Source organism: Nylanderia fulva, unplaced genomic scaffold (genome assembly GCF_048542155.1).
Source record: "Nylanderia fulva isolate GAGA-0341 unplaced genomic scaffold, ASM4854215v1 Scaffold296, whole genome shotgun sequence".
Classification (NCBI taxonomy): Eukaryota; Metazoa; Arthropoda; class Insecta; order Hymenoptera; family Formicidae; genus Nylanderia; species Nylanderia fulva.
In genome coordinates, this window is record NW_028190364.1 from 60685 (window position 1) to 73499 (window position 12815).

The window sequence follows — 12815 nt, forward strand, 5'->3', positions numbered from 1 at the left end:
TGGTACACCAACAGACTGCGTATACGCTGCAGAGCGTTTTGGGCAACGTGCACGCGCCTACACGGTCACGCTTGCATTAGGATTAGGTAAGATTAGGTTACATTAAGTAGCGTCCATTAACGGTGACGTGTTGATTCTTTTACTTTTAGAACAAATCAACGTCAAGTCTTGACAAGATGACAACTTAGCAGTCATTCTGCTGAACGCGACTATTTTAAAGAAAAATATTTCAAATAAAAGTTGTTTGATTCAAAGGAGGTCATAAAGTAGATGATGCCCTTTATTTGATGAATATTTTAAGAGATATTTGAAGTGGTGTACGTGTTATTTTAAATTGGACACCCTAATATATATTTAGTTATAGCAGTAATAAATATAAATAAATAAATATAAATTATTTATTAAATATATCATAAATTAAACTTTATTTTTCTAATTTTAATTGTTGATCGTCACAGCACAACATCTTTATGATGTCACTGTGACATTTTCTTGCTATGACAGATTTTTTATCATTATTGTTACATTTCGTGATATACTAGTTATATCAATGTGACATTTTTGATGATATCACTGTAACATCATAAAGATGTTGTGCTGTGACGATTAAATATATATTTTATCGTCACAGCAGAACATCTTTATGATGTCACTGTGACATTTTCTTGCTATGACAGATTTTTTTATCCTTATTGTTACATTTCGTGATATACTAGTTATATCAATGTGACATTTTACAATGATATCACTTCAATTGTGATTAATGATATCACTGTTACCTTCCAATAATCTCACAATGACATCACAGTGACATTACATTTTTTTGTCACCTTGTGACTCTATTGTGAGCTTATTGTGATGTCACTGTGACATTTTTTGCTATGGGGGATATAATTAACTTATAAGATACATAATAACACAAATCGCTAACACAACTAATATGGTCAGTGCTGTTAATGTGGGCAATAAGAAGTTTTAGTAATATATATAAGTTATCATCTAATTGCATTCATTTATCGCTAAATAATTTTAATACAAGCCAACATTTTAATATAAAAATATTAATTTCTCTTTGATTTTAACGTAAAAATAAAAAATTCATGAATACACAAGTAACTATTATTGTGATACTTAAAAAATGATAAAACTTATTGACGTTGTTGCTTTGCCTGTAAAAAATAAAAGTAATAATAAATATGTTGTTATATCGAAAACTAAAATATACAGATAAAACGTAAAACATACTAGTTCTCTGTCGTAGCGCGTTTTTGAGTGCCTTAACCAAGCTGACACATAGTTCTGAAATTGTTTATCTGTCAAAAATGGAAAGTGTTTTCTAGTCGATCCTACAAATGTAACAAAAAAAAAGTTAATATAGTACCGGTACAATTATTATGCTATTAAAAGCATTAATTTTTTATAATTATATATTTTTACATTTCTATATACGTTTTAAAATGTCCATAATTATTAGTGTGTTCACTTCGAAGTTGCCTTTGCGACCCATCCAAGAACATTTTGTACCCAATTTATTAGTAAATATTTTTTCTAGTCCAGCTTTTATTTGATCGTGGGGAGAAGTGCCTCCTAATAAATAGACAAATGTTTCCTACGAAAAAAATGTAAATACATATATATGTATATATATACAATTGTTCGAGCCTTTTCTGGTAAATATTGAGCATCCTTTTTGTCTATTTTAATTTCAATTAAAGTCAGTTAGTCAGAAGGAAAAAGGGTTAAATATATATTTTTTAAAAATAGATATCAGTAGTTTTGGCATATTCAACAATGGTACAATGAAATTATAATGAATGTTATAAAATAATCCTAGTTTAATCAAGCTTGAACAATCAAAATTGCTTTTGAAAGCAATTTCTTTCTAACCATTTACATTATTTTACCAGCTCGAACCTTGAATTTTGTCTCAAATATTCAAAAAACAAGAAATAAGAAATGTAGACTATTTTTACCATTTGTTTTTGTCCTTCCTCATTAGTTTTTAATGCGATGTCGAAATCAAGTAATTTTGTAAATTTCTTGAAAGATTTGTTCGGAATAAGAGAAAAAGTACTACTACAGCTTGAACCAGATGCTGAGAGCAGTGGAAGCGAATTATTTGTACGCTCTAATTGCTTTAAAAATGCATTTTGTTGTTCCAATAATTTTTTAATCGCAATCGTGTTTTGCAGGATTGAAACAATATTCTGACTATCTGAAATATAAATTTACAAATTATATTACTATAAACAAAAGAACAATAAATATGAATGATTACCTGCTGGAAAATTTTCAAAAATGATATCGGTTGGTATCATATTATTTACTGGATTAACAGCATCTTTAGGATCTAAATAATGGAAATTTTTAGTATCATTATTGTATTTATTTAATATTAAATTAATAAATTAATAGACACTATATATATATTAAGCGGGATTACTTAAAATCGACTTGTATTGTTTAATACCTTATTGTACCAAAAATTATTTGTTTATACCTTCATCAGAAGTTACATGGTCTTCAGAGGCAATATTATTCTTTTTATTTTGACTCACGTTTATTGCTGTTTCATCCATATTTTCGATATCCTTGTCCAAGTTTTGGTTATCATCATTAATCAAATCTAAATGTATAAAAAATTACACTATTAAGCATTACTTTATTTGCAAGTTAAAAAAATAATGTTAAAGATTTATAAAAATAATATATATATTTATTTATTGTTATACCATTTGTCAACTGTTCATTTTCTAAATGCAAATTCATGACAGTCATTAACGGAGATGGTGTCATTCGCGGATTTGAATCGTCATCATTTAAGTTGTTTGCTGTAACTGGTTGGAATGTTTTTCTTTTCCCTCGGCCTAATTGCGAACATGATGTATCTGATGTATCGGTTCGAATTTTTTTATGTACAACATCTATAGCTTCCTTATATGAATCTGTAATTACAAATTATTTTATTAATTGTCTATATATATACATACATTTGTATTACATGATTTATATAAGTCTTTTCCATAACCGTATTCATAAATATTGGGAAGTTATGATTTGATATATTAAATACGAAAAAGTCATTTTTTTAATATAAAACATGTTTAATTAAGATATTATCTTATTATATACTATCAATATTTTTATGACAATACTTACTACTTTGAAATATTAGTTGCACTATGTATTTTTGCCAATTGTCTTTTGGGGGTTCTTCCTTGATTCCTCTCGAGCAATAGAGCCAAACGCGATGTTATTGCGACAATTATGAAGGAAAGAACATTTTGGAAAGGAATTTGAATCCTATGGTTGGGATCTCAAAAATTCCCCGTGTTCCTTCTCTTAACATCCCCTGTAAAGAAAATTTTTGAGATCCCAACCATAGGATTCAAATTCCTTTCCAAAATGTTCTTTCCTTCATAATTGTCGCAATAACATCGCGTTTGGCTCTATTGGTCGAGAGGAATCAAGTGGAGATTGTGGCTTTAAAAATTAAAAGAGCTGACTAAATAATTATTCGCATTATTGTATAGATATGTTTCGGGCTAATAACAGAACCTAAATTGTGCATGTGATCTGATATTCTTTTAAAAATATTATTGGATGGTGGCAATACCTTGCCATTTTCATCAATAGCCCTGTACTCCACTTGCCCTAAGGTTTCAATTAATTTCTCGCGATCGTACATGTTTTCTTTCTTTTTGGAAGAACGAAGATTTTTTTTCAGCTTTCGTCAATATATATATATATATATATATATATATATATATATAATTTAATATACTATATTATATATATACAACATATATATATATATATTTATATATAATATTAAAAAGAAGCGTTGTGTATTTAGTCTAGCAAATCGTAAAACGGCGATTTTTTTCTTTTACAGTTGCAGAGGAGTCAGCTCAGCGCAATGGTAAAGGCAATAATCAGTGAGAAACGATACAGCGCTTTTTATTTATAACATTCGTCTGTCTCGGCTCATTCGGCGTGCGTATCGCAGGGATAGCGCGATATATTGTATATATATAATATAATATATTAAATTATATATATATATATATATATTGTATATATATATATATATATATATATATATATATATATATGGTAATATTTACTTAGATACAAAAAATATTTAATCTAGGACGTTATTTACTTAGTTACAAAAAGTTTATAGAAATCAAGATGAGGAATTTTCAGGTATCTTTTCTCGATAGCGATAGGAATTTTATATTTTCTCTGAAGTCAGATTTAAAATTATATCATTTATATTGCTTAAAAAATTCCCCTTCCACATTAATAATTATATCGTTTATATTGTTTAAAAAATTCCCCTCCCACATAATTTTTATTATACTACGCATGCATTTTCTCCCTATCACTTTATTGTTTAAAAAATTCCCCTTCCACATTAAAAATTATATTATTTATATTGTTTAAAAAATCCCTTCCTCATAATTTTTATTTATCTACGCATACATTTTCTCCCTACCACTTTTCTATTTTATCTTCCTTCTTATAAATTTTCTTGAAAATCTTCGCTCACTCGTCTTTCATCGTCCGGACTTTCAAGTTCGTTAGTAAAAAAGTTTGTTAGTAAAAAGTTCTCGATTTTTCGATTTTTGCGTGTCTTTGATTATTATATCTTTGATTTTCTACGCGGTAGCAACTACCATGAACAATCTTAAGAAAATCGAGCAACAACCACGTATGTTGCTGTCAACAACATACGGATTGAATTCATCCTACACGAAGAAAATTCAAGTGGGTCTTATGACGGAAGACAACGTCGAACTGGATTTTCTGCCTGTTGTTAAATTAACATCTCACGGAGCTGTAGGAATTTGCTTCGACATGGAATCGTGGCAAAAATTTCAAGAAAACATGAAAACGATGTCGAGCTACTTAAACGGTGATAAAATTAATTTGAGCTCGATCATCTTTAACAAGATAATTGTAAATTTCACTACCGCATATGGTGCTAGAGCCATACTAATAACATATCGTGAAAACGAGCAAGAAGATCTTTCTTCCGAGACTGTGGAGGATACGAACGAAAACGGACCGAAGGCGAAGAAACGTAAAACTTACAACATTGCGATAGTCATGCAGAGAACGACTTTTCAAGGTGTAGAAAATATAGTTGATTGTGTGAACGCTAATTTAAATCGTCTAAATTTTATTTCAACTAATGTCAACGAATGTGCTCGATATTTAATTAACGAAATACAGTTAAATCTTCCTGTCAACGGTAGCATTAATAACAGTATCGTGAAACTCACGATCAGAGGTAACAGTAAGGAAATAGAACGTAATGTACGTACCCAACTGAAAGATTTAACATTTCTCGATGTATACTTTGAGATAACATTTTTAGAAATAATTTCACTTTATTTCGAACAAATTGTACATACAATTATATCAAAACGTAAATTTTAATAATTATTCGACGAATATTTTCTTGAAATGTTTGTGAATAATTTTGTTCTGTAAAAATATTTTAAATATAAATCATATTTGTACTTTTAAAACCATTGTTCAATTTTCTTTCACTTCCTCTTTCCAGAAATTTCCTCAACATCCATGTTTCTGTTTACCTTCATTAAGCAGCGAGTTATTTTAAAATAAAATTTTATCCGACATCTTTTCAACAATAAGCATTCTTTCTAATCTACGATGATGCATTATTTTTTTATCGTGACACGAGTCGAAATGCTCGCCAGTACAAATATTTGCGTGTTCTTTTTTTATTACCCTACGGCATTGTCAGTTACTACCTGCCACCGATCCCCGGTCGAACGCATGACGCTTTTCTTGGTCAAAATGTTTTTACCCCACCCCGTCTAATATCGACCATTTGATTCGACGAGCTATCCTTGCCATACGTATACCCTAACTGTTTTTACCCCACCCCGTCCAATATCGACCATTTGATTCGACGAGCTATCCTTGCCATACGTATACCCGTACCCCCATACCGTACCCTACGCAACTTTAGCTTAAATACCTCATCTAATCCTTAGACTAGTAAGATCTCGTTTAGCTCAACATACTAGGACCCAGCTCGGAAACACGAAGGCCCCAGGTTCAAATCCAGAGGAAATCAGAAAAAATAAAAAAATAAAAAAATTCTCATCCCCACCTTTCGGGGCCGGTCGCCATTTTTTTTTTCCCAACACCCTCTCCCCCTACACCCACACTCGGAAAAACCAGACGCCGGTGGTGGGGGAAAGATAAGATAAGACTTATAATCCTATGAAAAATTAACCATTGCAAACCCATGTAGAATTGTATTAAAAATTATCCATTGCAAACTTATGTAGAATCCTACATTGCAAACCCATGTACAATAGAATTGTATGAAAAATTATCGATTATAAACCCATGTACAATCGTAACAAAAGTAATGAAATAAAAAAAAAAATTGCGCCAAGTGAAAGTAGAAACTTGTACCAGTGGAAAATTAAAGTTGCAGACATATATAGAGTCGTATAATAAATCAGTAAAAATTTAAATTTGCAAATGTAGAATCGTATCATAAAAAAACTTATCTTTTAAAAAAAAAGATAAACAAGATGCCAAGTCCATGCGCCATGTGAAAAAGAAATAAAAAAATTTTAGTTAAAAAAACTGGGCGCGCTGCTAAGTTTCAAAATTACAATGCACCTTAAAGTAACATTAATTAATTTAAACACAAAACATATTTTAACTGTAATGAGTTTAAAAGTAACAATTTAATTTTAATATTGTTAGAATATTATTTAGCAGCGCGCCCAGTTTTTTTAACTAAAATTTTTTCGCATATTTATTGTTTATATATTGTTCGCAATAACATCGCGTTTGACTCTTAGTCGAGATGAATATGGAGTTTTTAAAACAATTGGAGAGCTGACTGACAAATATTCTTATTAATGTTTGTTGCGTTTGGACCAGGTACGACGCCTTGGTGGAAGGGTGGGGGGTTATAAACATTGAGAGAAATATTGATTTGTAAGTGTCTGAATAGCTCGATGGAAGAGCAGTCGCCCGGCAAGCGGAAGGTCTCGGGTTCGATTCCCGATTCAGCCGACTTTCGGACCAATATTTTTCTCGTCTTTTTCTTACAGAGGATGTTAAGAGAAGGAACAAGGGGAATTTCTGAGATCCCAACCATAGGATTCAAATTCCTCAGTTTCCAAAAATTTCTAAATCTTAATTTGTCGCAATAACATCGCGTTTGGCTCTTAGTCGAGATGAAGATGGAGTTTTTAAAAAATAGGAGAACTGACTGACAAATATTCTTATTGATAATCCTTTTGTTTTTTTTCTTATTATTTACTCAGATTTTTTGTCTATCTTATAAGATAAACACTTTAGAGATTGAATATTTCAAGTAAACTAATTGTAAGTAAATTTCACATTAATGCATATAGATGTTTAATCATGAATGTACTAAATAAGTACACAAGACGAACAGTGAGTGAGTGAGTGAGAATGAGAGTGTGTGTGTGTGTGTGTGTGTGTGTGTGAGAGAGGGAGAAAGAGAGAAAGAGAGAAAGAGAGAGAGAGAGAGTTAGCCAACATAACCCCGCACGCTGCCGATATGGCGGAGCGCCACTATCGCCATCTGTTGTAAAACGTGCGAGATGGACAAAATTACCACTACATGCATCTTGCATGTGTTGTGTACGTGTGATATATGTGTGCGCATGTGTTGTATACGTGTGAATACGTGTAACACGATACTACTATGTATGCGTGGTCGATGATGATAATGATGATAATGATGACGGGGACGTTTCTTAATAGAAATTTTTCATATTTCGACTTTGCATTTATATATCTCTGCTTACAAATCACGTAGAGCAGAAATAAAGACACTTTTATTATATAATTCGAACTCAATCTATCGATTAAGTCTAGTATAAACTCGATTGCTTCAGCCATTATTGAGGATTCGAAATATTATAAAGACTCAAATGTCCGACTCGCGTTAAGATACACGGTGTCTCCGCTACGCCCTTAACTGGTCGCGAGACACTACCGTGTCTCTTGATATGTTACAATAGATTTTTTTTAAGTCACCACGAGTGAAATATTTTTTTCGACTGTCGCAAAGATAAATTGAGTACATATATGTATAAAACACGATTATTTATAAATATTTCAATTAAATATTTGTACATTTTTAAATAAAAATATGAAACTATACTTTTGTTTACTTAACTATGTTTTGCATGAAACGTTAAACAAAAACTATTTTCAAAATATTATAAATTTATAAAATATTAAAAATTCAGTGATTTATTAATGTATACGTACTTTATTTATTAATGTATATATACGTACCTTATTTATATTAATGTATATATATACGTACCTGATATTTACTAAAAAGCTTTTGTGTTATTATTTCAAAAACGTTGATGTAACACAATTGTACAAAAACAATTGTACAAACACAAATATATAAAATCTGCATTGCAGTGTAATATTTTTGAATATGTTACAAAGTAAATGTTTCATATAAAACGTTCATAGAATATTATGAAATTAAATGTTTCAGGAATGTCACAAATGTAACATTGCTGTAATGTCTCTGAACGTTACAAACTAAACATCCCAAATAAAACGTTTATGGAATGTTTTAAAATATGTTTTATGAACGTAGCAAATGTAACATTGCTGTCATGTCTCTAAGGTTACAAACTAAACATCCCAAATGAAACGTTTATGGAATGTTTTAAAATACATGTTTTATGAACGTCGCAAATGTAACAATGCTGTAATGTCTCTGAACGTTACAAACTGAACATCCCAAATGAAATGTTTCTAGGATGTTGCCAAACATTTCTTTCCTAACATTTCAAATTATCGATATAACAGCCAAAATGTTACATTTCTGGAACAGTGCATGAATGTTGCAATTGAAATGTTATTTTGAAACGTTTACGAAACATTTCATAAACATATTTATGTAACGTTTCAAATTTGCAATATTATTGCCGAAATGTAACATCCCCTGTATGTTTCATGTTTAGCGGGTATAATCTGTTTTAGTGCTTTAATGAAAAATTAAATAATATATTATTTAATTGCATTTAAAATTATGTTATATTCTTTATTATCATAATATAAATATAAGATATATAAATAGATATATAAATTTATAAAGAAAAATGCAATTTTATATTTTGTTTCTTAGTATTTATTAAAATGTTTTATAACATAAATATTACACAAACAATTTTCACGTATTTGTAATGTTTTTCTACATATTTTAAATTTTTTGTGAATTTAGCCAATTACATCGCCCAAGTTTTATTAATTTTATGAGGGAAATTGCAGAATCACAAACAGATGATGATCTACGTTACTTGCATAATTGGGATTTGGAAAAGCATTGTCCTCTCATAAAAATAATACGAGATTATAGTCATCCGGTGTACGAAACATTTTTCCGATGGTCCATAGAAAATATTAATAAATTAGAGATTGATTGCTTACCTATTACTTATATTACAGAAACATATCCCGATTTTTACGATTTTTTTATATTCCATGGTATGCGCAAATTCAAGCAGAAAATCAAAACTATTATTTTTTCAAGAGGATAGTTGGATGATATTCAATATGCAACAAATTGATAAATATCGATCATTGACTCATTATGACTTATTACTCGTCTTCATTTTACACACACATACACACAATTGATATTATTTTATATTTTTGTCTATTTTATTCATTATCGTATAAAAATCTGAAATATTCATTATATATAATTATAATAGTTTTAAAATGTTTTGTGTAATGTTCTGCATTATTTAATATATAATTAAGGTATACATCAGTGTTTTTTATATTATATCAATCAATATTAAAATTATATATTTATAAATATATTTATATATATTTATATATATTTTCTTTGTTATTTCTTTCCTTCACCAGATATATATTTCTAAGAAATCCTTTCTCCTAATATTTTTAAATATTTCTCTTTGTTCCCCTCCAGATATATATTTCTAAGAATTCCTTTTTCCTAATATTTAATTTTATCCCCACTACTTTTAAATATTTCCCTTTATTCCCCCTCCAGATATATATTTCTAGGAATCCCCTTCTCCTAATATTTTAAAAATGAGTGTTACTCGATTATTAGTACTTTTATACGATCAGTCTCTCGTCGACTGTTCTGACTGGTGGTTCACTTTTTAATATCCTCGAGAAAAATATTCTGCACCAAAAAAGCAGCAGCATGAATTACTACATGCCGAGACGCGATGAAACGTGTGAGAAGAAATGCGACGAGTAAGTATAACTTTTTCTATTTTATATATTTTATATTTTTTCTATTTTTATATTTTTTTATGAGTTATAATTTCTTTTTTTCCTAATTTAGTTTTAATTTTTTTTTCCGAATTTTTTTACAGCGTTTCGCTGGAGTCTCGTGCGAGAAAGAGAAAGAAGACGGGCTGCAGCGAGAGACGTACGCGAGAGAGAGAAAGAAGACGGGCTGCAGCGAGAGACGTACGCGAGAGAGAGAAAAAGAGACATACGAGTTTTGAGAGAGACGGCGAAATAAGATGCGAGCGCGAGAGAAATGTGAAGGAGAGAGAGAGAAAAAGAGAGAGCTTTTAAAATAATTTTTAATAATTTCTTTATATTTACTTATAATTTAAAAGGGAACAAGAGGTAAGGAAGACATTTTAATCTAAAATAAATACACTAATTTGATAATAATATTTTTTTTAATCTATAAAATATGTGTACATTTACATTTGTGTGTGTGTGTGTGTGTGTGTAAAATTAAAAATGAAAAAATAAAAAATAAAAAATTAAAAAATATAAAAATAGAAAATAGAAAAATATAAAATATAAAATATATAAAAATAAGGATATAAATGAAAAATAAAAAAATAAAATAGTTTACATTATGGACGATTGGGGTGGCGACGGTGACGGCGGCGGTGACGGCGACGGCGTGGCGGCGGTGTAGGCTGAGGCCTAACATCGTACGGGTCTGGTAGAGTGAAAAGCTGCACCAGACCCCAATCAGCTTCGTCGTCGCCTCTTAAATATGCGTCCCAATCCGACATCTCTGGAACCATTATTGGAACGTATGGTTCATCTGTAAACATAACAATTATTAATTTAAAAATATAACAATTATTAATTTAAATATATAATACAATATTATAAATTTTATTCTTACCGTCCCAATTTTCATACACAGGTACAGGTTCCGGCTCGAACAGCCACACCAGACCCCAATCATAGAAATCGCCGTCATCGTCTCTTATATATGGATCCCAATCCCAATCACACATGTCTGGAACCATTATTGAAATGTAAACATAACATTATTCATTTAAAAATATAATACAATATTATAAATTTTATTCTTACCGTCCCATTCGTCATCCCCTATCCATTCTTCAAAGTCGTCATCTGAATAATTTTCCCATTCTGCATCCCTTAATATATCATATATTTTAATAATTTTACCAATATTATTATAATTTAAAAATATTACCAAATTATCCGCATTATTATTGATAATTGTTTACTAATTTATTTTATTAGTAGTGATATATTTCTCGTATAATATTAAACATTTCCTAATATTATATTTTTGACAGAAAGCAATCGAATTTTTTTTTAATATATGGAACAAAATGTTAAAAATTTTTTAAATGTCAATTATTAAAAAAATATTTATTAATGTTATAAAATGTTCCTAAAAACAAAAAAAATAAATTATACAAAAATAAAAGAAAAAAAATAGTTTCACACGGCGAGATTCGATCCAGCGATCGTCGCAGTTACAAAAGAAGAACACTACCAACTAAGCCACCGGGGCGCTTCGATAGCTTCTTTGCAAAGTCTTAAGAAGTGCTGGCAATCTTCAACATTGAGAGAGCCAGCGGGCCTGCTGCGACTGCGAGAGAGGGGGTCGCGTTAACCATCGCTGTCAGACTGTGTCTCGGCATCTGCACATAGAAATATAATAAATTATTATACTATTTTATAGATTTTTTGGTATTTTAATATATATATACTTACAGCCTTGACAGATTGGGCACAAGTTGGCCAGGAAGAGTACGAACACTCTTTCTAAACAATCGATGCAATAAAGATGCGGTACATCCCTGTACCGCATTGTCACGTGCCTGTGCGTTAGTGTAGTTGCTGCGAATCTTTCCCTGTTTCTCATGAAACAGGGAATGCAGATTTTCACTGACCCTCCTGGTGAGACGTATGCTGTTATAACGCATACCCATGTATCTTCGTCGAGGGATGCAACTGCTCGTACATCTAACGTACGCGAGTGGCACGACTCCCGAACAGCGTTTTTGCTTTTGTACCCATCGTCATGCAAATCTTCTTCTTCTGCTTCTTCTTGCTCAACAATGGGTATGACATCACCCTCCATTTCTTCTATATCATCTAAGATGATATTCACCTCCCTGTCGTACACAGGGTCGTACATCTCGGCGTCGCTCTCGCTGTCGCTGTCGGAGATCGTGATGACTTCCATCTCGTCATCAGAAACGTTGATCGCAATGTCTTTTTCCATTTTTTTTTCAACACGCGTTTGCACAATTATGATACAAGTCAATGAATTTTTTCCGCACTTCCGTAAATAAGTATAGCCACTAGACTTTTTTCACGGACTGGTCAGGGTGCTGTCAAATCCTAGACTAGATGATTTTTGAGAGCGCATAGGTCCTCAATATATATATTTCGTTCAGCCCTTTGTGCTTCACATGCGATCAAACTTATCTCAGAAAGAAAGATGATCGGTCGTAAAAGAGCAGCCG

The 12815-nt window shown here is 30.8% G+C and overlaps 2 protein-coding genes and 1 long non-coding RNA gene across 3 annotated transcripts; 1 reads left to right on the forward strand and 2 right to left on the reverse strand.

Moving 5' to 3' along the window:
• Positions 1-1498: 1498 nt before the first annotated feature.
• On the reverse strand, positions 1499-2314 carry LOC146722622 (uncharacterized). Its single transcript, XR_014925027.1, has 3 exons — positions 2279-2314; positions 1974-2215; positions 1499-1609 (listed from the first exon to the last, which is right to left on the reverse strand). It is a non-coding gene; the product is annotated as an uncharacterized LOC146722622 (long non-coding RNA).
• A 2185-nt stretch (positions 2315-4499) lies between these two features.
• On the forward strand, positions 4500-5454 carry LOC146722623 (uncharacterized). The gene has a single exon (XM_085484146.1). The coding sequence runs from the start codon at positions 4684-4686 to the stop codon at positions 5446-5448; it is 765 nt and encodes a 254-aa protein (XP_085340272.1). The 5' UTR covers positions 4500-4683; the 3' UTR covers positions 5449-5454.
• A 5471-nt stretch (positions 5455-10925) lies between these two features.
• Positions 10926-11333, reverse strand: LOC146722624 (uncharacterized). The gene is made up of 2 exons (XM_085484145.1): positions 11207-11333; positions 10926-11122 (listed from the first exon to the last, which is right to left on the reverse strand). Exons 1-2 carry the CDS (start codon positions 11331-11333, stop codon positions 10926-10928), a joined length of 324 nt encoding a protein of 107 aa, XP_085340271.1.
• Positions 11334-12815: the final 1482 nt, after the last annotated feature.